At 39.5% G+C, this 24,470-nt stretch overlaps 1 protein-coding gene across 1 annotated transcript in view; it reads right to left on the bottom strand.

Annotated features, from left to right (window-relative positions):
- Positions 1–13,409: 13,409 nt before the first annotated feature.
- Positions 13,410–24,470, bottom strand: part of mad1l1 (mitotic arrest deficient 1 like 1) — a 63,406-nt gene continuing 52,345 nt past the window's right edge. The window contains exon 18 of the mRNA XM_067585240.1: positions 13,410–15,609. Within this exon, the coding sequence (XP_067441341.1) occupies positions 15,460–15,609 (150 nt within the window). The 3' untranslated portion in view covers positions 13,410–15,459. The remainder of the gene's footprint in view (positions 15,610–24,470) is intronic.

Raw genomic sequence — 24,470 nt, 5'->3', positions numbered from 1 at the left:
AACTTGATAAATCACAAAGAAGTATTTGAAATTATTTTAAATACTACTATTTACAGACCTCTTCTCCTTCGCATCGACACACATCAGTTTGCCAAACAGAACAACAATTTGCACAAAACGATCCACCACCATTGGCTCACTGCTCCCCTTCTATCCTCCAATCATTTCTAAGACCAAAGTACTGTGGTAGTAAATTGATCCTTAAAGCCCCTGACCCGGCCCCAATATTTTACCCACCATCACCCTTACAGTTACTACTCTAGCACATGCATACACACACACATCCAAGTGTACACACGCACACACACAACCACAACCACACACAGATGAATGTACTCTTCGTGAATTAATACTGTTTAGCAGCTGGATTTTCTGTTTCTAATGTACAAGCTGTATTCAAACAGTGTCTTCATCTGTCTGACAGAAAACTTTCTTCAGATGGCCACTTGTGTTTCAGAATTGGATACAAATGAGGAATTATTGGCTGTCTAAAAGACAAAAATCTGACCAAATTCTGGCCCTCTCGAGGCAGATTCTCACGGATGACTTTCCTCTCACCAGTTGTGTGTCACAAATTGAACCAAACGTTGTCTACAAGAAGCCCAAAATTGCCACTGCAGGCATCTATCGAAGTAATAGCAATGGTTATAGATTTTGGGGTTTCGCCTTATCAAAGGTTTTCAACTGAAAAAAATTCCTAATACAAGAAACGAATGAGAAGAAAGATGTGATTACTATCACTGAGGTGGTGAAAAGAGACTATATGTATATCTGCAATATGTGCAGGATCTGAATACTGGAGGCTGAAAAGAGGAGAAAAATGTGAAAATATTGCTGTTTATTCTATATAGAACTGTGCTACAACAATTTATTTAAGAAGACCATAAACCAGGGATGGAGTCAAGAAGATTTCAATCCAGCGAATTTTGAAAAAGCTTGTAGTATTCACAGTATCGACAAATGATTTGTAACAGCAAACGTTTATACTGACTGAATCGTCTCTGAATTGAAACGCGGTTGACTCCAACCTTGGGACGACACTGAAAACTACACAATAGAAACAACAGAGCTGGCGAACAATGAAAAGTTTATTTGGTGAATGGAAACACTGTATAAAATCTTTTTTCTCTGCTATAATGAGTTCAGAATGCTCAAGTCATGAAGCCCTGTTAAAGCCATAATCGTGGGTTAAGTGAAATCACCACAGCTATTTGTAGCGCTGCAAAAGCACATTTGTTTGTGTGGTTTAAATAAAAATAAAAAAAAAGGGCAGGTTTTTTTCTCTCCTCGTGCTGCAGCAGCTGTGACACGGTTCCTCTGCCGCTGCAGCAAACAATCAAACTCTGATCCAAAAGGAAACTGATGGCTGTGGTTATTTCTGCATTACACGTCCCAGATTGTGGCTTTAACTAAACAACAGCCTTAAAACTTTCGATTTTCTTTAATCTTTTTAACTTTTAGCATTGCTTTGAGAAATTGAAAAATGTCCTGGTTTCTTAACCTATACTTTCCTGACTGCAATTTTATAATTGCTTGATTCTTAAGCCTCACTTGAGCATTCTTTGAGTAACAGTAATATCAATGTAGCGATGTATTAAACTACTGTTTTTGTTTTGTTTTTTTCATTCTGTTTATGAAAAATAATGGCCTGAATTTATCGTGCGTCAGAGAGTAGCAGAGCTCATCTAGAATCAGACAACAGCGAGATGATGGCCGAGGCCACCAGTCGACAGTAACCCTAATCAGCGCTGCTATTCTTTGAAGCATGATGAAGAGAAACTGTGTTTTTGAGACAACAATGCCTAGAAAGTGGAAATAAATAGAGGTCCTACTTGACAACAGACAGAAATGACAATGGAGCACGCCGCAAGGAAAATCCTCAGTGGAAGCTTGTGTTATATTCTTCTAGTGAATGACTCAGGAGCGAGAGAGCAAGAGAGTGAGTGAGAGAGAGAGAGAGAGAGAGAGAGAGAGAGAGAGAGAGAGAGAGAGAGAGAGAGAGAGAATGCTCTGCCACAGGATCTCTCAGAGGCTTTCTTTCTTTATTTTCTTGTCAAAAAATTAAAATGAGCACAATAAAATAGCCTTTCTTTCACTGTCTCCTTTCCTGGAGAAACCATACGTATGCCAGAAGTTTTAAACACACTCAGGATCACATTTCACATTTTAATGTGAGTTGATTACTTTTGCTTGAGTAAATGCTCAAAGGGGTCGGTTATTATTGTCTCACTTCCCTCCAGTGGTGTGTAGTCGTGCAGATAGTTTTGAGATATCTGTCTCTTAGATTTCTACCTCCACAACGATAACATGGGAGTGAATGGAATTTTATTTGCGGTGCTCAGAGCACAACCAAATTATATTTTAAAACTGTTTTTTATAGGAAATATTTCTTCAGTAGAAAGTTATAGTGTTAATAGCTGATTGTGAAACTTATGACTTTTCATTGAACGCAGTTGCCGTGGCGACGCGGCAAATCCTGATGTTCCGCCATTGCAAAATAAGGACAGTGTCAGTGTATCCGAATTACAAAAATAACATAGTTTTTCACTTCATCTCAGGAGGATTCACGCCATGCAGGTGGTTTTGGTCTCACTGTCCCAGGTTTTGAGGTATCAGTCTCTCAGATCTGCCCCCAACCAATGTAATGAAGGTAAAAGACATTTAGTTCGTGGTGCTCACAGCATTGAAAAATAACATTTACAAAATTAAACAGCAACAATGTTACTCTTGAAAAATCCAGTTTTAAAATGGGACTTTTTCGATGGTAGATTTGCAATGAAAGTAAAAACAAGATTCCATTTGCCTCCATCGTATTGGAGTGTATCTCAGAAACCTGGGCAAACTAAACCAGAACTATCTGTATGTCAAGCCACCACAAGAGGTTAATGAGAAACTTTGTTTTTTTATCATGTGGGTGAAGCGACACTTTAGGATAATGACACTGACAGACACATAAAAGTTACTTAAACTTAAATAATGTCCTGTCTGACATGTGGTTCAGTCTGTGGTTGCACAGTGATACAGAGTTAAATATTTATTGCTATATATATATATATATATATATATATATATATATATATATATAACCAATTTCTAGTTTTATAATATCACACAGTAACATGAAGACAACATCACAACAGTAATTCAAATTGGTTAATCCATGACTGACTGATATTTGTGAACCGTTTTTTGGCTTGTAGTTAAATATCCTGTTAAATAAATTGCATAACCATGTGAAAAATCATTTTTGGCAAACCTACACACTTTTTATGCCTCAGTCCAAATAGAATCTGGTTAAATGTAAATATGGGCCAAATTTGCTTTAGGAAAACTTGGATGAACACGGATCCTCCGTCAAGATACTGCTTCGAGAAAGACTTCAAATAAGTGGGGGAAAAAAAAAAAAGAAGTGATGCCATGTTGGATCGGCACTGTGGATGAAAGGCCCTATTCGGAGTGTGTCCTTGGTGAAATGAATTAGGATGCTTACTTTGCTGAATATTAATTTGACAGCAGAAAGTGAATGGACCAAGTGAACCATCTAATGAGGAGTGTCTTGAGACCGTGTATCTCTGCACCGAGCAAGTCAAAACACATTTTGAAATTTGGTACTTAACGTGGCAAGAAAAATGCTGCATGTAAAATAAGTTTGACAGATTTAGGAAAATTAGAGAGGATCTTTGTTGCTGATGTAACCTACTTCTCCAGCAATTTCAGGATGTTTTGCACCAAACAAAAAGGTCTGACGTGGTTGGAGGTTGAACTGTCAGCAGGTTACACATCAGCACAATCTGGAAATCTAGGCTACCTTTACTCACAAAAAGGGTTCTAAACTGTCCCCCCCCCCCCCAACCCCCACCAACACAGCCATTTTCTACATAGTTAGACCATCTACTTTCATTCAAAGGCTTTTAATGAGAAGCTTTACTGTGCATGAAGCAGGTAAGTGCATTACTCTGAGGAACATTTGCAATGCAACACAAGGCAGCAGCTTTCACTTTTCATGCACATATTATAACACTGTCTGATGCTGTGGTTACAAAAGAAGGATGAAAATCTTAAATCGGTCTCAAAAAATACACTGAACACTACTTAAAATATGGCTGGTTATGTCACACCTAATGGAGGGTAAGTACATGTACACCAGTGCTATACTTAAAGTGGAACTCTGTTGATTTTACACATCAAGATGAAGTAATAGGTCATGAGTAGATCTACTCAGCCTGTGAAAACAGTCTGTGAAAGTCTTCTGCAGCTCAGGAGGAGCTTTGTCACGTCTGAGAAAAGAACTCGAGTGACATCACCTGGGTATATCATGTGAACTCAAAGCCTGGGTCACAAACTGGGGCTCTGGAGGAAAAACATGAGTGTTTCACACAGGTGAAGTCTAATGAGAAGACAAAATCCAGTTGCATTGTGGGAAAAGTAGGATCCAAAGTCATATATATCTGAGCCTCTGCTGATTCAGTTTAATTTATATTAAAGGGAGGCGTATAGCATGGCTATAATTACTAGTTACTTTGAGGACTTGATTTTACATTCAAGATTATGAGATGAGGTCATAAAACATTGCTATTGTCTGGTAATACCTCAATAATAATGGGATATAGTAATAAAATATTGCTATTGTCTGGTAATATCTCAATAATAATGGGATATAGCAATAAAATATTGCAGTTGCAGGTAAACTTTTATGGAACTTTTTTTTTTTTTTTACATTTTAGACAGTAAAGTGGTTAAGGGAATAGTTTGACTTTTGGGAAAATAGTCATGACCTTTTCTGATGACTGTAAGATGTGTGTGGGTTCATTAGGGGGCTAGCTGCTGCACTTTGTACCTCTTATTTATTCAGGTCACAGAGGTGAGCATCTCTAAAGTATGAAGGTACTTTCAGAATCCTCAAAGACTCCTCGAACCATCTGGATGAAAAAATATTCCGTCCACTGAATGAAGATTTTAACTTGTTTCCCAAGTTGCACATTTCTAAATCAAAATAAAGGCGGTAAACTGCTAGCTACCCAAACAAGAAACACAAATTGGGAAATGGGTTGAAATAAATTTTTATTATGCAGCAGATGGAATATTTTTCATCCAGATGGTTAGAGTAGTCTGTGAGGATACTGTCAGAACTGGGGTAAATGTTTTTTAAACAATCTTCTGGGTTTTTCCAAACATCGCCCGTTAATTACCTTTTAGAGAAACTGATGGTGTCCCGAATATATGCTAACACCTGAGAGGCACAAACCGGGGCTAAGTAAGGTGTTAGTCAGGAGGCGATTAACTTAGCTTAGCATAAAGACAAGCTGCAAGGGGTCATGGTTGTCAAGGTAAGGTTGCCAGGCAACCAACGAACCCCCCGCTCCCACCCTCGAGCTAATGTGTTCTTTGGCTCCGCTCTTTTAATATTTCAACTTGTGGTGTGTTCTCATACATTGGTGCACATGTGCTTCCTTGTGCGCATTCACAATGAAAACTTAAAACACTGCTCCAAAGCATTACTAGTCGTCACAACCGCCACAGGGTAGCTGTAAAACACAGACATGTCATTCAAGAACATTTTCTCAACCAGTGGTGGAGCGTGTCCTGTAATTCTTCAACTGATCTAAAAGCATGATTTTCATTACTTCATGATCTCCAATTTTGATTTTATAATACAGTTTTGGGGGTAGAGATCATCCACTACCACTCTTATTCACATCCCACAGCACAGTCAAGTGTGCATGCAGGGAATGACACAGACATACAAGGAGCCTGGACCAGGGGCTTATCTTTCCAGGTGAAGTATTGGGCTCTTGCACATGAATTACACTGCCAGCATGAATTTAAAGGGTGATTTAGATTCATGCTGTCTGTGTGATTCATGGGCAAGAGCCCAATACTATCCCTCCCTGAGCTGACGGACTGAAAATTGCAACTTCGGTACAACACAGAAGGTTCATTACACCTTATCTTTAAACTGCTGCAATACAAATGGCTTAGAGGCCTGATGGTGGGCAGCTTCTATCAATACGGAGCAAAGAGAACATGTCCTAACAGGGTCTTTTCATTATCCCTCCATCTCCTATCTGTCCTGTGTGATTTTAACCCAGGGCAGGTGAGTTTGGTATGTCTGCATGGTTACATCATCTGTCTTCCCAAACTCATTTTTCTCCTTTTGTGACGCCTCAGATCTCTCGCTCACTCTAAAACTCACATAGACTGACAGAAGTCCTTGTGTAGTAGAATAGGGAGAGACACTGCTTTTTTTTTTATACCGAGGCATTACAATAGTTTAATTTAAAACTTTTTCGAGATCCGATTCCGTTGCTGAACTTTTAAAACTACACGTGATATTTACTCAAATGCACATAACGCAGTCATGACGCAGGGCAACTTATTAAAGAGCATTCCCGGCCAGCAGAATGAAAGATTTCAGTGGTGTACCCGGTGGGGCAGTTGAAAAGGGCAGCCAAACAACTTCTGGTATTACTGCTGCTCACAGTGGAAGAGAACCTACATTAAGTCTAGTTATGAAGCGCTGTGGTTGAGAGCTGCCCTTTCTAAACGTGGTCTTATCAAAGTAGTCTGACGCACAGCCGAGAAGAAGCCTCCAGCTTGCCCCGGCGTCAGAGTTTGGAACAAGTAGTTGTCAGGCACACGTCACAAACGGAGCCGCAGTGACCACAATATCTGTCTTTTTTAATGCGTGTGTGCTGCTCATCCCCCCCCCCCCCCCACACACACCCTCCCATCACTCTATCACTGTCCACGCTGACGCCTGCTCGAGTACAAAAAGAGGCCTCCCCAGGCACAAACAATAACCCCCATCCTCTATTCTCCACATGGCATTTACAGTGACGCCTACGGCAGGGATGGAGGGTAGGAGATATGAGGACAGAAAGAAGAAAAAAAAAAAATACAGAAAAGAGCAGGAAACGGAATTAGGAATAAGGGGCTAAGGAAGATAAAAAGAGGACAGAAAGACAGGATTCTTTGCTCATTTTCAGAGTTTTGATTTCTCTCCGAGCCCCAGGGGTCGTCTTTGTGAAATAACCCTCTTTTAAAAATGGGAATTAGACTCGCTGTCTCTCTCAAAGATCACGGCCTAATGTGGGCCAGTCTGTGGAAGGAGGCGGCTTGATAGGGCATGATGATAAGAGTAATAATGGGAAACATTCTCACCACTGTATTAACACATATTAAAATCATCCCTCTAAAGGGAGGGCCCTATACTTCACACTGCAACACACAGACGCACACCAACGATAGGCCAAGCAGCATTAATAATGCACGGTCTAAGTGAGAGAACACTGTGGAAAGGTCGAGGCTGGCTCAGAGGCGAACAACATGACTTATGAGTTATTAGGTCAACGGTTACACCCGTTATCTACTCTTTGACTGGGTGAACGTATCTAACCTGCTCCTCTTTAAATATCTTATGAGGCAAACCCTCCAGGAGATAAAAATCTGAAATCCTAGCAGGAACGTATCCAGTTTAAATCCTCTTTGAAAACATCATTAATTGCATTTAGTTTCAAAACAAGGATACCGAGTGAGCAATTAGCGCTAGAGTACTGGAGATTGTTGACCCTGAAACTCTGCTCCCTTCATTAGGACAGTGCAAAGAGTGTGTATGTGTGGTGAAACTTTGGCGCATAATGCACAAAAACAAGAGATGGGATGTGTGCCACATAGGAAATGCTGAAATGCTGAAAAAAACAAAAGAATAAGCAGAGAAAGAGGCATAGAGGACAGGCAAAGTTTGAGGAAGGCTAAATGACAGGTATTTTGCCGTTTAGCCTTCCTCAAACTATCTCACCTTTCTTAATTACCACACAAGGTGACACTGAACTAGCTCAAAATGCACAAACACATGCCAACATGCATTCCTGTGCACGCACACTCGCTCCTAGATTGAAGGAGGCTAAGACGAGAGATCAAGGCAGTGCAAATTAAAAGTGCTCTAATTAGCCAAACTGTCACTCTCCTGCCCTGGCAGCCATATTGGAGTTTGCCTGGAGACCTGCCTGCCTGCACATTTCCACTGGCCTTCTGAACAGCCATATATATACTGTATGGGGGTGAGGATTAGAGGTGGTGGCTATTGAGAATTACACTTGCCAGACGTTAAGCACTGCAATAGCTCCAAAATGTTATAATGAATGGAGAGAGATCTGTTAATGAAGCTGCTCTGTGGAGGTCCATCATCAAAGGTACAAACTTTGCCCTGTTACAACTCCTTCCAAATTAGTTCTCTTAGTCTGGCACCAATTCTGAGTGCATTATTGCACCATTAGCCTTGGATAATTGTTTTGCCAGAAGATGACCATGAGGTAGCCCCTGATAATGTCTGAAAATAACCAAAATTTAAAATGAAGCCACATTTTACTAAAAGTGAATCTTTTAAGGACATACCAGGGCTTTTGCAGGTTTTCATATTATTCTGATAAGTATATTTTATTAATAGGAAAATAAGATAATTCCAATAAAAACTTCAGTCTGTGTTGCTTTCATTTTCTACACATTGCCGCTTTTATATTTTATCTTGCAGGTTCATCAGACGCTGATGCACTGAGTGAATTTCAAACCGACTACATTATACTGCTGCTGAGCATTTTCCAATGTATACTTCAAGTTTTTAGATTGATTTCCCACCTTCCAGCGAGCCTCTGATAAGACTTCACACCAGGAAAGTATGAAACTCAACTTGCGGAAACATGAAATGTTGAGTCAGGTAATCCATCACAATGAGGAGTGCCTTAGCTTTAGTTTTTATCAAAGTTATGTTTGTCATGAGGTAATACAGCAGGGAGCTGAAAGTGTTTTGAAATGTATCCCTGCTGGTGCTTTCAAACACACCAACATCTGACATTTCAGAGTCGACCACTGAACAGCAACTTACGGTAGTTCATGCATTTGATTTCGATTTGTTTTTTTTGCCAACATACAGCTTGTCAGAGTAATGCTTTTTCACCGCCACAGAATGTGGCAGTCCCTGCTTTACAGATGCAGATGGCAAATAAAGGCAAAAAGTGTTCAGTGTAATGGACAAATCTCAATGTTTTATGTCTTTGTAAGTAGACCGTATCGCAAACTGAGGAACGTTGGGACACAAAGGAAAACTGGAAGGTATAGAAAATCAGTGCTGACAGCTATTTAAAAAGGTTTGGTTTGGAAAATGGGTCAACAAAAGTAAACATGAAGCATAGTTGATAGGGAAAATAAAAAAAGTAAAAATTTGGGTCCTTTAACACTTGAATTAAGTGGATCATTTTGGTTTATCACAACCTGGATTGTAACTATGGGAACTGGGATTTCGGCTGATGGGAAAAAACACGAGCAGTCAGACAATCAGACAGGTTGTAAACAACCCAAAAGTTCAATTTGGTCTAATTATTAAAACTACTTCATTAGGAGGAAAAACCAAAAGTGAACACAACTGAAATGTCACTACAAATCTTTCACTGAACAAGAAAACACACATCTATGGCAAGAACAGTGTGTCAGAGCTTAACCAGAAAGTTGGTTGGTGATGAATGCTTACGAAAGACAGTTTAACTAATAATTTTACCATCCTTTGACTTACCGGGGGCTTGTTTAAAACCTCTGAGTGCTTGGTGCCTTGTGCATTTGGAGATGTATGCAAATAACTTGGTGGACATAATGTCATAATTACCATTAGAAATTATGGCTAAAAATACATGAAAATACAAGGGGGAACCCAAAAATTCCTGGAAGCCATCCACAGCATGGGAGTAGGGTGTAGTAATTGGATTTGCAGCTCGGTAGCGTTTGCCTACAGCTTGGTGAAACTAAAACTGGGACTGAAAGATTCACCAACCGTGGAAGAAATCCAGGAAGAATCACTGGAGTCTCTGGACACGGTGACAAAAGATGACTACAGGAAATGTTTCCAGGAACGGGAGAAAAGTGTATCACATCTCAGGGAGAGTACTTTGAAGGGGATTAGAAAGGTGCAATTGAAAAATTTATAATGAGTTTGTTTTTTGGGTCCCCCTTCACAAGATCCAGGGGGTTATAAATCTGAACAATCTTTCAGATTTGATTCTCAGAGCAAGCTCAGCTCAGTGTTGGACTTAATGCAAAAAAAAGGAAAATGCAAATAAAGCTCATACTACAGCTAGGTTTCCATCCAAATTAAACAACATTTCTAGAAAGTCTGCAAAGGAAAACTCACTGCCGTTATGTGAATATTTGGAGTTGCTTCATCAAGGTAAACAGCAGGTGATGCTATCGGAGGCCATGGAACCACTGCAGGTGAAAAAGTGGCAACAAGATGAATAGTCAAAAGTAATTAAAAGAGTGTAAACCTCAAATGGTGTTTGTTTCATGTATTAATTTGAGCAGCGTCTCATCATCGCTCTGCACAGATCTGTTGTTGTTTTTGTCTGCTGCTATTTTACACAAATTTTTCCACCTCAGCCAAGCATAAAAAGCTTTTTTTTTTTGCAATTTTCAGGATTTTTTCTCCATTTCCACTCAGGTTTTTTTAATGTGCAAATTGAAAATGTGAATAAAAACAGTTGGATGGAAACACGCCTACATAGAAGAGTTTCACTGCTCTCTCACCACACATCACCGTATGTACTCTCACAGTTTTTCACACTCTCTCTCTCTCTCTCACACACACACCTTCCTCTGTGAGTACAGTATCATGCTACTTGTACTATAAGGGGAACCCGAGGAGAAAAAAAAGAAAAAGAAAACCTCATATCTGAACTAAAGCGTGACAGCTGCTCTGTCTCTCTCTGTTGGGACTTTAGAGGAGGAGAGAGCGGGAGACTGGAGGAAGAGATGGGAGAAAGACTCACTTCAGAGAAAACGATACAGAGCTTCCTGTGTGAGTGAAAACTGGCAGATGGAGAGTTTAGTGAGGAAGGTAGGGCTGAGGATGACGAGAGGGATGAGAGATGAAAGAAAGATGTGACAGGTCCTTTCTCTCTCTCCATCCCATAAGCGTCTCTGGTCTCCAGCTGAGACTCTCTGCAGAGGGGATGTCTCTTCCCAGCAGGTCTCACATAATATTTTCTGGGGTTAAAAAAAAAAAAAAAAGCTGGAAGATGAAGTTGAAATGTCACTCCTCTATTTTAATAAATTAGACGTGTGCATGAGAATTGCTTTTAAAGATTTAGTGCTGCCATGAAATGATTTTCGCTGAATTTTTTTAAAAAAAATAGACCTTTCAAAGTTGATTGTTTACTGCTTAATGAGGGCTGGTGTGTGTTTTTGATTTGTGTGTGTGTGAAATCTGATGTATGCTGCTGAGTTATAGAGCTCAGCCTCGGCGTTTTCAACTTCAGTCTACCACCTCATTTATAGTTAATGAGATATCAGGGGGTGTACTAACTGTTTTCGACTGAGGGATGATGGGCTGATGAAATAAAGATAAAGGAATGAATAAAAGAGTGGAAAGAAGCGGGAAGAGCAGAAAGGATGAGAGGTAGGAAGAAAAGAAAGGTTTAACAGGTAGTGAGAGACAGAAATGGAAATACGGCCGATGAAAGCTGAACGGAGATGGTCTTTCTTTTTTTTCCTCTTAAGGTAGAACTCAAACAGCACAACATTACAGCCACAGAAGTACATCAAGAGGAGCACCGCGATGTTGCTTTATTTGTTGTTGTCTTTCATATCATCTGTACACATATTTATGGATTCCAAGCAAACATTGGCCGAATGTCAAAAACCGCAACATGCACATGAAACTGAAATTATGAAAATTAAAACCAACTGCTTTTTAGCAGACGTGTGCACATATTTTGAATACAGCTATGCATGTGTAAGTGTCTCCTTCGAATGAATATTAGGTCTGGTCCTATTCCACCTGTACCTGACTTCAAAAACACTTAAAGGATTTGGCTGGCAATTTTTCTATATTTTTGTCGTCAACAAATCTCATGTGCAGAGCCAAACCAACAATGAATTGATCAACTAACAAGTATTGTGTGTGTTGTTGTCCAAAAACTATTAAAAACACATCACACCATTGCACTGGGTAACATGTTCCTTCCATAGACTCTAAAAAATATGGATGCAGCCACTGTGACGTCACCCATTGGTTTCTGAATAGAGGTTTTGAAGCTCAAAGCGGGCGGCTCCAGCCGTTACCATCTTGGCAGCGCCTGACTCTGTCTATCTCCTGGCTAATTCCAAATGGGCAAAGAGGTGGAGCTGAGGCAAGCCGAATGAAGCCTGGTTGCTGAAACAAACCACTTAGCGGCTAGCCGCTAGTAGCTACATCCTTAATTGTGCATAACTTTACGGCTTAATAAAATTTAAACAGGTAAGTTATAAAAAAATTCACCAACCATACAGTTGTCATGAAAGGGGAAATTAGCTATAGAGACCATCCAGGCTGTAAACATGTTTATCTCTGCTGTAAAGTTGGGCATTTTAACATGGGGGTCTATTGGGATTGACTCGCTTTTGGAGCCAACCTCAAGTGGCCATTCGAGGAACTGCAGTTTTTGGCATTTCCTCATTGGCTTCATTTTTCAACCCTCGAGGTTGCCGCTTGGTTGCCGTAACCCTGAAGTCAGTGGTTACCATAGTTTGTTTAGAAATGGCTCCAAAGATCCATAATAGCGATAAGATTTTCAGTCTCAGGAGAGAAGTTCCTTTTACAGCAGACATGTGATTCTGTTTACAGAGCTTTGCTAGCTTGTTGTGCTACATATCACATATTGACTTGAAGTCCTTTGATATGTAGCATATGTGTATGGTAGATTATTTTGTAATCTACCAAGAATGTGAATTTGCGCTTATATGATTGTCCACTGTAACGCCTTGCCAGGTGGCATTGGGATGAAAGTTGAGCCAAGCACCCCCCCGGTGTGAACAGAGGACTTTATTTAAATGAAAGAGAGCGGTGGTTGCATTATTTAATGCAGTGCTAATGTCAGTCTCAGTATGGCCTGAGGCTGATGAGGCCCATGGGTACAGCCCCCCCTGTATCTGTCGGCCAAGTGATGCTGCACTTTCACAAAGACGCTGTTCCACAGAGGTTTTTAAATTACACTTAGCTTGGCTGCTCACTCAGGACTAATAGCCTTTGGAGAACCTACCAATGCTGTTAGAACTGATAACACTGCACCCAGAGTCACCCAACACCAATGTATTTAACCTCAGAGCAGGCACCCCCATTTTTGTGCACAAGGCCAAAAATAATGTGGCTAAAATAAAAAAAAGGTTACTGTTCATAACCCTGGTCTCATTTTAAAGATAACTCATTAAATTTTACAAGCAAAAAGTCAGAATGAGTATAAACCTGAGCCAGAGTTAAAAAGGCTAAAGTGTCCCGATCTTCTAGTTTCTCACCAGCCTCTGGATATCATCTTGCCGAGGTCGGAGATACAGTAGGTGAGTTACTACAGTCAAATGTTGCTGCAAAATGAATATTCTTTGAAGTCAAGTCAATTTTTCAACAGTCACACATATAGTTTATTGATTGCCGTTTCATCTGTAAATTTAAAACAGTAAGGAGGTACAGTCATTTTATGGGATGGCGGCAGTGGCGATAAAGCTTCAAGCACATCACATGCTGCCAATGCACTTCACAGCTTAAATGAAAAATTCTAAAATATGACCTCTAGGTGAGAGCTGTGGCGTGTCCAGAAGATGTGCTGTGTTGTAAAAATGAATGAGTGTGTGCGAAAAACGAAAAAAAAAAAAAACAACAAGGACACTATGTGGCATGTACTGAGCAGGAGAATGTGTTTTCTCATGAGACATATGGCTGCACCAGCTGGAGTTCTTATATTGTTGCTGTGATAAGTGGCTTCATTCTCAGTTCACTTCCTTTTGTTTTATTGCATTGCTCCCATGTGCTTCCTCTTCACCCCCCATGTTTATTTCTGTCATTTCTCTTTATTGCTGCCTAGACATTTCCCTTCGCTTGTCTCAAGCAAACACACACACACACACAAGCCCAATCATTAACTAGTTATAAAAGAATTTACAGTTCATCAAAATCAAATTAACATCCAGATACTTATTTCTGTGTTATAAAGGTCACAACAGTAAGCATAATGGATTTTCAGTTTCTGAAAATGTTCAAAGCATCCCTGGTGTTTTCCATGTGTGTGCTTTGTCAGTTCAATCGCTGCTTTGAGCCACGATAAAAGTTCAAACAGCTGAAAACAAACATGTATTTTGTTCAAATTTATTAGAACACAGGCCACGTAGCCTAATCCTAAACTTATGTATTGTTGTAAACTTGACAGTAATAAATGTATACTCTTACCTTTATCCATAATTTTTCCATCTATAATATCCAAAATTTTCATTACTTCTTAGATGGTTTTGGTTTCATGATTCATATTCAGCACAGCTCTCTAGTTTTCTCCATTTCGCGTTAAAGAAAAGAAGAACAATAGAGTGTTTTACCGAGGGCAACAAACAGGGCAAGCAATAGATTGAGGTGACAGTGCATTTTACCAGCGCTCCCCGTTTGAGTGCACAGCACGGCCTTTTGTGCTTATACACTGTGAATTTTGAATCTTCGCAGATCAAATATTTAATTTTTTTTTCCCTCCATGTTCAAACACGAGTTTGAATTTCGAATGTGGTTAGAGGGAAGCAAAGTGACCTCTTATCGCTTTATTTTCCCCTCTAAAATGTTTCACCTCCTCCCTTCTCGCTGCTTCCGACGAAAAGCACCAGAGAGAGAGACGAGAGCAGGAAACTTGAGTTTTCGTCTTTATCTTCAATTCAAGCACATTTATAAAAAAAAATAAATCAAAACTACAAAAAAAAAGAAGCCCAAAACAATTAAAATCATACCAATTGCATTACAAAATAAAATCTAATGAAAACTAACTTCATTCTTTTAAGACACAAATAAGAAAAGCAGGTGGTCTTGTATTCAGAGGGATTTCTTTAACTCCATTTTTGGATTGAATGAGACTAGTTGTGAACAAGGACCCTGAAAGGGAGGATAAAAGAGTCAACAAAGACTCTGCCTTGGTAAAGACCACATAAAAAAAAACACGTCTGTTGCAGATTCAGAAACCAAACAAATCGCCTCTTCTTTTTCCAGGCACATTGTGTAGTAACAATGTGGTGGGAAGGGTGTTTCAACCTTTTGCTGTGAAAAAAAAACAACTCCAAATTCAAATACCAGTGGCTTTTGGGTACCATTTTCACGACAGCCTCATTTGTATTTTTCCACACTATCATTGTTGAAATATTTCACATACAAGCAGGGAGACCGTGTTGCTTTCTTAGCTTTGTGAATGTGAAAGTAAGATGGAAACGTTTCATAAGAACAAGGTGTTCATCCTCCGCAACACAGCGCTGACTGTACTGTTCAGTTGTTGTTGAGAAATACTGACACATTTTATGAATATCTTAAAAGAGAGACAACAAGTGGCAGATAAAAAAGCAAGAAAAAGAGGAAAAAAAAAAAACCCCAATCCCGTCTTGAATTGTACAGCCCCGCGTATGAGATGGAGTCAAATAACTTTAGATGGTAGTTTGTCGACTGAAGAGGTCGAGGGTCACGGCAGAGAGGAATGCAGGGATGCTCTTCTGGTGATGCAAATGAAGTGTCACCATCTGTCCTAGAGTTTTGGAGAACTCGGTTTCCATGAGCTGCATGTTTCCATTGGAGCCCTGCACGCACACACACACACACACACACACACACACAAACACACAAACATCAATAGACTATACACAATATCAAACAATAAGACCTGGGTTTTCCACTACATCTCTAGAGAAAAACTTTCAAAGTGAAGCAAGATCACTTAAAGTTGTTATTGTCTACGGGGAATTGTCAAGTGTGCGAATGTGTGTGTGTGTTGTGTGTGTATGCATTCACAGCAGGGTGAAGGTGTCTAAATCTGTGTGGATTAATTAAAAGGAATGAGGAGCAGCTCTGGGCGATGGAGTGAAGGAGAAAGGGATGAGGGAAACGAGGGACAAAGTAATTAAAGCATTGCAGGGAGGGAGGAAGGTAGAGAGAAGCGCAGTCCCATGACATGCTGGGAAGATATTGAGACATCTGAGAAACGTCCTGTGTCAATGTGTGTAAGAGACACAGGACTGTGTTTGACAAGTATCTTCAGAAGGCTTATAAAACCGAGGGTGAAAGGAAAATACTGAGAAAAGAAATTAAATATGAAACAAAAGAGCAAAAGACAAAAAAAGAATGAATGAGGATATTAACAAGAAATGTATGTTGCACTCCATTATTTCCCACATGGACTCTTTTTTTTTTACTTAAGGCCAGAAAATGTTCCCCCAAAGGAAGCTAAATAATTCTCCAGAAAAATATGATGAGAATGTTTTGTTTTTTTAAATGATCCTAATTAAACCCGTCGTTATTGTTATCATTAGGAAATCTGAACAGACTTAAGCAATAGAAAAGAATCAGTTGGAAAGTAGAATAGTTTTATATTATTTTATATTTGTTTTATATTGTATTATATTATTCAGATGCAAATTAAAAAGAAAATCCCACTCGACAAACCAATTAGTGTGCTTCTTCACACACAACAGGCTGAGCTGAACTCGGTTGTTCACTTGTGTGAACAGCCAACAAATCTCTGATGGGTGAGAGGAGAGGATAACTGAACTAATGACATTTGCTACCTGGCTGCACAATGCTAAAGCAAGGTTGAACACAGTATGGAGGCTGCTTGAGAGACAGAATAACTTTCTGCTTTAATGTTGTTTTTACAGTAGAAAAATGCACCGGCGTGAGCTTAAGTTCAGAGCTGATTACGAGCAAGTAAACTGCTGAGAGAAGTTATAGGACTGATAGATTTGTCTTTATTTTCACTTAAAGACGTCATCTGGTTCATCTGGTAGAATGAGAGGAGTGGTCACGTTTCCGTTGTTGATTCATTCTGCTTTTTATGAAATTTAATGTTGTCACTTTATTGTACTATTAACCGATTCTGCTTCCAGTTTAAAGTCTTTATTGCGACAGTAGCTGCTTTTCGTTCTTCTAGATTAGTTTTTATAGTATTTTTGCACCTGAGACCCCCCAAAATCTTTGCCTTATACCCCCACCCCAAAAGTATCTGGACAATGTGACCCCCATCAAAGCATATAAAAACAAGAAACCAACTCTGAGACGTGGAGAATAAGTCTGAGATTTAATGCATGTTTTAAATATGTAAGGTGTACATAAAACTAAACTCTTCATACTTGCTAACAAGTTAGATGACCTTAGTGTTACTGTATGTTCTTTTCTTTTACATATTTCTTTGGCATTTCTGCCTTTATTTGATAATTTACAGTCAAGAGGCTGAAGACAGGAAATTAGGGGAGATAGAGAGAATGTGGGATGACATGCAACAAAGCTCCCCGGCCGGATTTGTTGTGGTTACGTGGTCACAAGGCCACCGTGACTCCCAACTCTGGTTTTTAGAAATTAAATGTGTGCTCCTGTCTTTCATTAGACCATTTTATACTGTATATTGTATTACTGTTACTGCTCATTTCTTTAATCTTTTTACTTTCCAGCCCTATCCTTATGGTCTTTTTTCTTTCTTTGCCGTAGCTTTTACACCTTCATACATACAGTACATGCTTGCCTCATACACTCGACAAACACCACCATAACTGACAGTATATTTTATACTTTAAGAATTTAACTTGTAACCTCCCACAGGTTGTAACAATACTGCAGCAATATCAAACTGTTTTGCCATTGCCAGCTTTGCTTTTTTTACACTGAACCAAACAGAGACGGCATAATTGTGCCCCAGTGTGTGATTTTAGATAGCATGCCGGCGTTCAGGAATCAGAGGCGTGACGTGTAACACAACAGTGTCGGCGTCTAGTGTGATGTATAACACACGCATTAGGCAGCAACATTGCTTTCAAACAATAACTGAGTTGAGTGTTGAGGTGCTTTCCCTAGCTGTGCACATTATCAGTCTTCAAATGCAAGCAAAGTTGCTGTGCATCATATACAACATGTTGACGCGTACAATGGTGGATTCATGTGAGGAGATGTGAGAATTGTTTCAGGGCAGAAAGGGCGCGGACCTTAGATGGGGTAGAAAAAGACGTTTGGTTCTTCTTATGCAGCGCGCAAGCCACCTCTGGTGAGGACGACTCTGCACGCACCAGACCAGTAAATACTCCAGCTGGTGGCCAGTGCTGTTTTCTCCATGACTGCTTTTTACTAAAAAGTAATGCTGTAGTTTACCACGGAAACACTGCAGTCAATTCGATAGACGTGCTGCGAGTTGGGCGTTGATTGGTTTTGGCTTGTCTGTTATCAAGCAGGAAAAAATGGAGGCCTGGTCAAAAACTCTCTCATATTACAGCTAAACAATACACAAAAATATGTTTCTGAAAACATTTGGAGGTGAGAATTAGGCAATGCAGTAACAGAATTTTGATTCATATTTGATCAGTACTGCCTGTTTGACAGTTTGATCTGAGTTTTGTGAGCCAGGTGTGTTGTGCTGGACGGACTCATTTGCATAAAGTTGAGGTTGAGTCATGTTTATGCAAATACAGATACGACGAATGGTCTGTCAAACTTGCCGCGCTGTATCCATCATGCACTGCATGGCTGAATCTCCAGCTCTCCATAGAAAATGAATAGAATCCGTCGACTTGACGTATGTCATTACATCCGCTCTGCGCGTTGGAACAACAATGCCCCGCATTCCCTGTTTGTACATTTTATACAGAACAGTGAGGCGGAATAACGGCGCAACATTCCCACCATGAAAAAAGGGGCTTATGTCTTGTGTCATGTAATATTGTATCAATTAAAAGATAAGTAGTATGGTTCTTCCACATGCTACTGAGGCTCCTGTTTGTTAAATGTATAAATTCTTAAATTGCCAATATGTCTTGTTTCTTCAAACTTCAATCATCCAATCGACCAAACACCAAACAAGATTCAATGGCAGAATAAGCCGTTTGGTATTGGCAGAGAAGATTTGGCATATTTTTCATGGGCACAACCCACATACTCAGTTCTGTTGCACATCCCACAAATGCATGTTCCTTACAAATGTGGCACCATTTAAAAGGGAAATAAACAGGCTTTCCAACGGTATAAGATTTATTGCCAAGACGCATTGTTACAACAAAGAAATAATCTACCAAACACAAATTTCCTTACTTTTTGTGCTCTCATGTGAAGTTTGCCATTTTTTGAAGATAAAATCATTTTAAAATATGTTAACATGACTTAAATGAACCTATTACAACAGTGACAAACATTTAACACAGAGAACCATCTCATGCAGAGTACTCCACTGATTCATACTCCTATAACATTGTCGGGCTCACAATTGATGCAGCAGAACCAAACATTCTTCTTTTTTGTCAAAACCTGGTGCCTTTATTACCCAAAACACATTTCTGCTTACAATGTAGGACTTGATTTCATTCTAAAGTCATCTTTATTACACAGTCGTGGAAACTGCAGTGAGACGATTCAATGTTTTCTCTAATCACTCCAGCTTTCCTGTGACTACTTTCCATCGCTCCATCTAACTGCCTCACTCTGTGGCTTTATTTCCCTGACGGTTCCTGGTGTTTTCTTTCCCTGCGCGGCTGTCTGAAAGCTTTGCCATATCCTCAGGCACACACACAAAAACACGTGTGTGCACACGGCTCTAGAAACTGCTGGGGCTCTGGGAACATGGAACACTTACATCAAAGAAAAAGTTACCATGGAGATCTCGGTGTCTGAAACACCACTGAAGTTTGTCCTCAGAACAGACTGTGTTGTACGAGTGTGTGTGTGTGTGTGTGTGTGTGTGAGATGCAGTGGACAAGTTGATGGATGGGAGCTATGGGAGCTGAGGACTGTCAGGACTCCCACAGCCAGTCGGAAAGGAAAACTAAGATAACAGCTTCATTGTCTGATGAAGCACTAGTGCCCCAATGTAACATTTTGGATTTCAAGTGGCCAAATGTGCGTGCAGATGCACACAAACACACGCACACAGGTGGTTGAGCAAGGGTTATACAGCTTTACACAGATTATCAAAGGTTACAGACATTAAACTGAAGTGGCAGGGCTCTGGATCTAAAACAGATAAGGAGTGTTAAGACTAACGTGGAGAGGAAATGAGAGAGAGAGAGAAATGAAGGAAAGACAGGGAGGCAGAAGAGAGAAAATTCACTGATGCCAGCAGATTCACCATTTTGACTGAATACTGTTCTTACAGCTGCATCAGCAACACCAGAATAAAATGTAACATTATAAGTCAGTGAAGCCTTTTCAGTAAATTAACCTTCAAATAAGGAGTTACGCATCAACATCATTTATATGAACTTAATTAGGTGCTTGTGTGTCAAAACAAGCAGCTTAGCTTGTGACTGATGGAGATCTTGCATGTATTAATCTACAGCTGCAGGGTTGCAGGCATTGTAAAATGTAGAGGCGAGCTTTAGTTTAAATGTGTTTGTTAAAGAGGACCTATTATGCTCATTTTCAGCTATAAATTTTTATTTTTGGACTACACTGGAGTAGCTTTGCATGATTCACAGTTAAAAAAAACTCCTTATTGATCTTATACTGGCCCTTTATGCAGCCCCTCAGTTCAGTTCTGACAGGCAGTCTTAGCTCCTGTCTCTTTAAGGCCCCCTCCCGATGAGCCCACTCTGTTCTGATTGGCCAGTTATCTGGAAGTTGCTGAGGGGTAGCATGTATAAGAGTTGTGTTAAGTTACAGCTGATGAAAACCCAACATTTCCTGTTTTCCTGCTTCAAAAGCCTTTAAATGACTAAATAATGGGAGACTTTTATCATGAAGAATTTACAGGAAGTGAAACGTGTTCCTCCCCGAATTAGAGTTTCGTTAGCGGTCAACATAACAACACATGGACATATTTGGAGCTGTTTCTTCAGTGGATCAGTTAGAAATAATGCAGGGAGGAATAGTACAAGCAGAAACAGCCACAGTGATGATGACGTTTGATGAAGAACTGCAGATGACCAGTACACCTCTAACAGGAAAACAATGGAAAAATGCCATAATGTTAGCGGAGCGGTTGCATGCTGTGCGTGGAGCAGATGACCATATATAGAAATCTGTCACAAGCCAATGTCGGCTTGGGCTGAAAGTAGAAAAAAAACACTGGAAACTGAGTGTTCAGAGCAGACTGAAGCTGGTGCTTTTTGCTCCCAGGGATTACTTCATACGTTTACCTCATTATTTGACACGTCAGCCACTTTTAACATTATATATATGACTGAAAATAAGTAGAAGCATAATAGGTCCCCTTTAATGTAAAAGCCATTAGTGTTAGAAAGCCACACAGAAAGTGTTTTCATCTGACTCATATCTGTCTGATGGAACTGATACACCCCTATTATTTAACACAGCTATCCATAAAGCACACATATTAGCCCACAACACTGATGTGCTGCTTTTACCATGCAGGCTGTGTAGACGCCGTCAGAGAAAACAGCCATGCTAGCAGTGCTGTGAGGCTGTATTTAGAGGCACTGACAATGCTAACGTGATGATGTTTATCAGGTATAATGTTTATCATGTTCACCATCAGCTTGTTAAAAGCATGCTAAAAAGTGCTAATTAGAATTAAACACAAAGCACAGTTGAGGATGATAGGTATGGCATTAGTTTTGTAGGTATTTGATATTTGGTTATAAACCAAAGCGCACCTGCAACTAACCTTTATTTTCATCATTGATTAATCTGTGGATTATTTTAGGTCGTCGGTTAACCCTTTTGTCTGTATAATGTCAGAAAATAGTGAAAAACCCAAAGATTATCAGTATACTATAATACTACTACTACTACTAATAATAATATCTTTAGTTATATTAATTAAAAGTTACTAAGTGCTTCACATAAAAACAAAAACACAGCAATAACATGAGAGTTATTGCTAAAATTGAATAAAAGTAAATTAAATAAATTACAAAGTGCGTCACAAAATGAAAACACAGAAATAACAGAATAAAAGTACTAAAAGAGCAACATAACAATTAAGATAATAACACCCATAAAACAGAATAAAAAACTAGAATCAGGTGAAATCAGGGAAGGCGGTGTGATAAAAATACTTTTTGAAGAAGCAACTGACTCAGCCTGCCTTATTTCCTCGGGCAGGGTGTTCCAGAGCCTCGGGGCTCTTATTTCAAAAACTCTGTCCCCCTTAGTCTTCAGCCGAGAGTCAGGAACAGACAGAAGGCCCCATGCCCGAGGATCCCAGGGTATAATGAATGACAAGAAAAACATTACATCATCACATTTGAGAAGCTGATACCAGCATATTTTGGCATATTTGCTTAAATCATGACTGAAATGATTATTTTACGATCAAATATAGTGTTAATTCGTTAACAAAAACTAAGACTAAATATGTTCGTCAACAACCTTTTTTTCCATGACTAAGACGAGAGGATGACGACATGGCACTGACATCATTAAATACTAACTGTGACTATATCAACATGTAATATTGTTGACAAAAAAAGGTGAGACTAAAATGTAGTTTAAAAAAGTAAGAATTTTACCAAAATTTCTCTTTATTTTTGCTGACAAAAAAGAGCAGGCAAACCAGCAGGCATTTACCCCTTGGTTCAATTTTCACACAGAGAAAAATCCAAGTGAGCCAAAATGCTGCACCACAAGCCACATGAGAATATTCACTTCACTCACTGGTCACTGGTCTTGGAGCAAGAACATAAACACAGGAGGAAGGTCCTGAAGGAGGTCCACTGGCCAAATACAATTTACAATGTTGCACTAGTCCAGGTCCGACCTTGATTCATTCTCCTAATGAATGCTAGTTCTTAGCAACTGTTAAATTTGCTCATCGGCATCCCACTGTGCAGAGCTCACCTGGCCACAGGAGCCGTTTCCCTGAAAGTACACCTAGTAGTAGGGTCGGATTGAGGTAAGAAATGGAAAGCAATCCAATATTGAGATATTTCATTCAAAACCACAACTGTGAACATCATGGTGGCGCTAGAGGAAATGTCGGTGGGACACAACAACTGGGAACCATGAATACCTGTACTGCACCATTCCACTGTGCAGCGGTGTTTACACAAACAAGACCTTCATGGAAGAGTCAGTAGCAGAAAACCTCATCTGCATCTTCATCCTAACATCCAACATCAAGAGTATGCAACAGAACATCTACAGAAGCCTGATGTGTTTTGGAAATAAGTGCTGTGGACTGATGAAGTTAAAATAGGGCTCTTGATATAAGATTATTGCTGATTGGAGTAGTACCTGAACCTGATCAAATGAGGACATGACAAGATTCCAACTTTTCAGTACTGTGTCAGAGTTGTATCTATATTTTTGGAGGACATAATCAGACATTTACACAACCTGATTAATTTCACTGTATGAAATCTCTTGTAGACAAGATATTACATAATTAAACCAAAGTCTGTTTAATGTCAAGTCGGAAGCAAGAGTTCAAAGATTCAGTCCAATGAAAATATTGTCTCATCATCAATCTCATTGCACTTTTTAAAAGAGAGTATGTTTAAATAAAATTGCCCCAAATTTTGGAACTGGTGTTGTTATGAAAATGATGAAAGCCCTATGATCTCTATCCCACTGGATATCAATAGAATCAAACCATTTCAGATATCCAATCTGCGTCCAGAATTTTTTTTTCCCCCACTTGCCTCTCAGGGCCTCCGTATCCCAGAGTTAAACATAATTGAAAATCTGTGGGTAGATCTTAAAAGAGCTGTGCATGCAAGAAGGCCGCAGAATATTAGAGAACCAGAAGCCTTTTGCAAGGAAGAATGGGAGAAAATCCCAAATACAGGGATTGAAAGACTTAGCTGGCAACAAAAAGTGTTTGCAAGCTGTGATGTCTGCAAAAAGGGGGTGTTACTAAGTACTGACTATGTAGGGTGCCCAAACTTTTTCACATGCCACAATGATGTTTTTATTATTTAGCATTTTTATTATTATTTTTGTTAAATTTATGACATTAAAAGTAACTATTCATTAATGTGTGCTGGAAATATTGTTTTTTTTCCCCCATATCCTAGAGAGACTGTGTTTACATTTTTTCAATTAAAAAAAAAATCAAAATATGTTATTTGACAGTTTGATAAAACTGTATTTCATTCAAACCCAGAGATGTCAGCCTCATGGTGGTGCTAGAAGAAAAGTCAAGGGATCACCTAAATCAGTATGATTCATCCTGTGGGGCCATGAATGTCTGCACAAAATACCATGGCAATCCATCCAATAGTTGTTGATTTCAGTCTGGACAGACCACCCTGCAGACTTGTATTGCTGTCCCTAGTGCCATGCTGCTAGCATGGCTAAAAATAAAGCAAAAACAGTCCTGTGCACATCTAATAAAACTCTCAGTAGGATACATGCTCGATACATAGGTCAATGAAATAAAATAACAGAATCAGAACTTCCTTAAAGAGGTTTTGGGCAGGGATAATCTTCCTCATGAGAACAAAATGAGAGTGATGTGTACCAGAATTATCAGTGACTACATAACCATTTGGTTACACTTGATGTGGAA

This window comes from Thunnus thynnus, chromosome 3, assembly GCF_963924715.1.
Source record: "Thunnus thynnus chromosome 3, fThuThy2.1, whole genome shotgun sequence".
NCBI classification, from domain to species: domain Eukaryota; kingdom Metazoa; phylum Chordata; class Actinopteri; order Scombriformes; family Scombridae; genus Thunnus; species Thunnus thynnus.
Note: the sequence above shows the minus strand (reverse complement) of the source record. Positions and strands in the feature narration are given on the sequence as shown.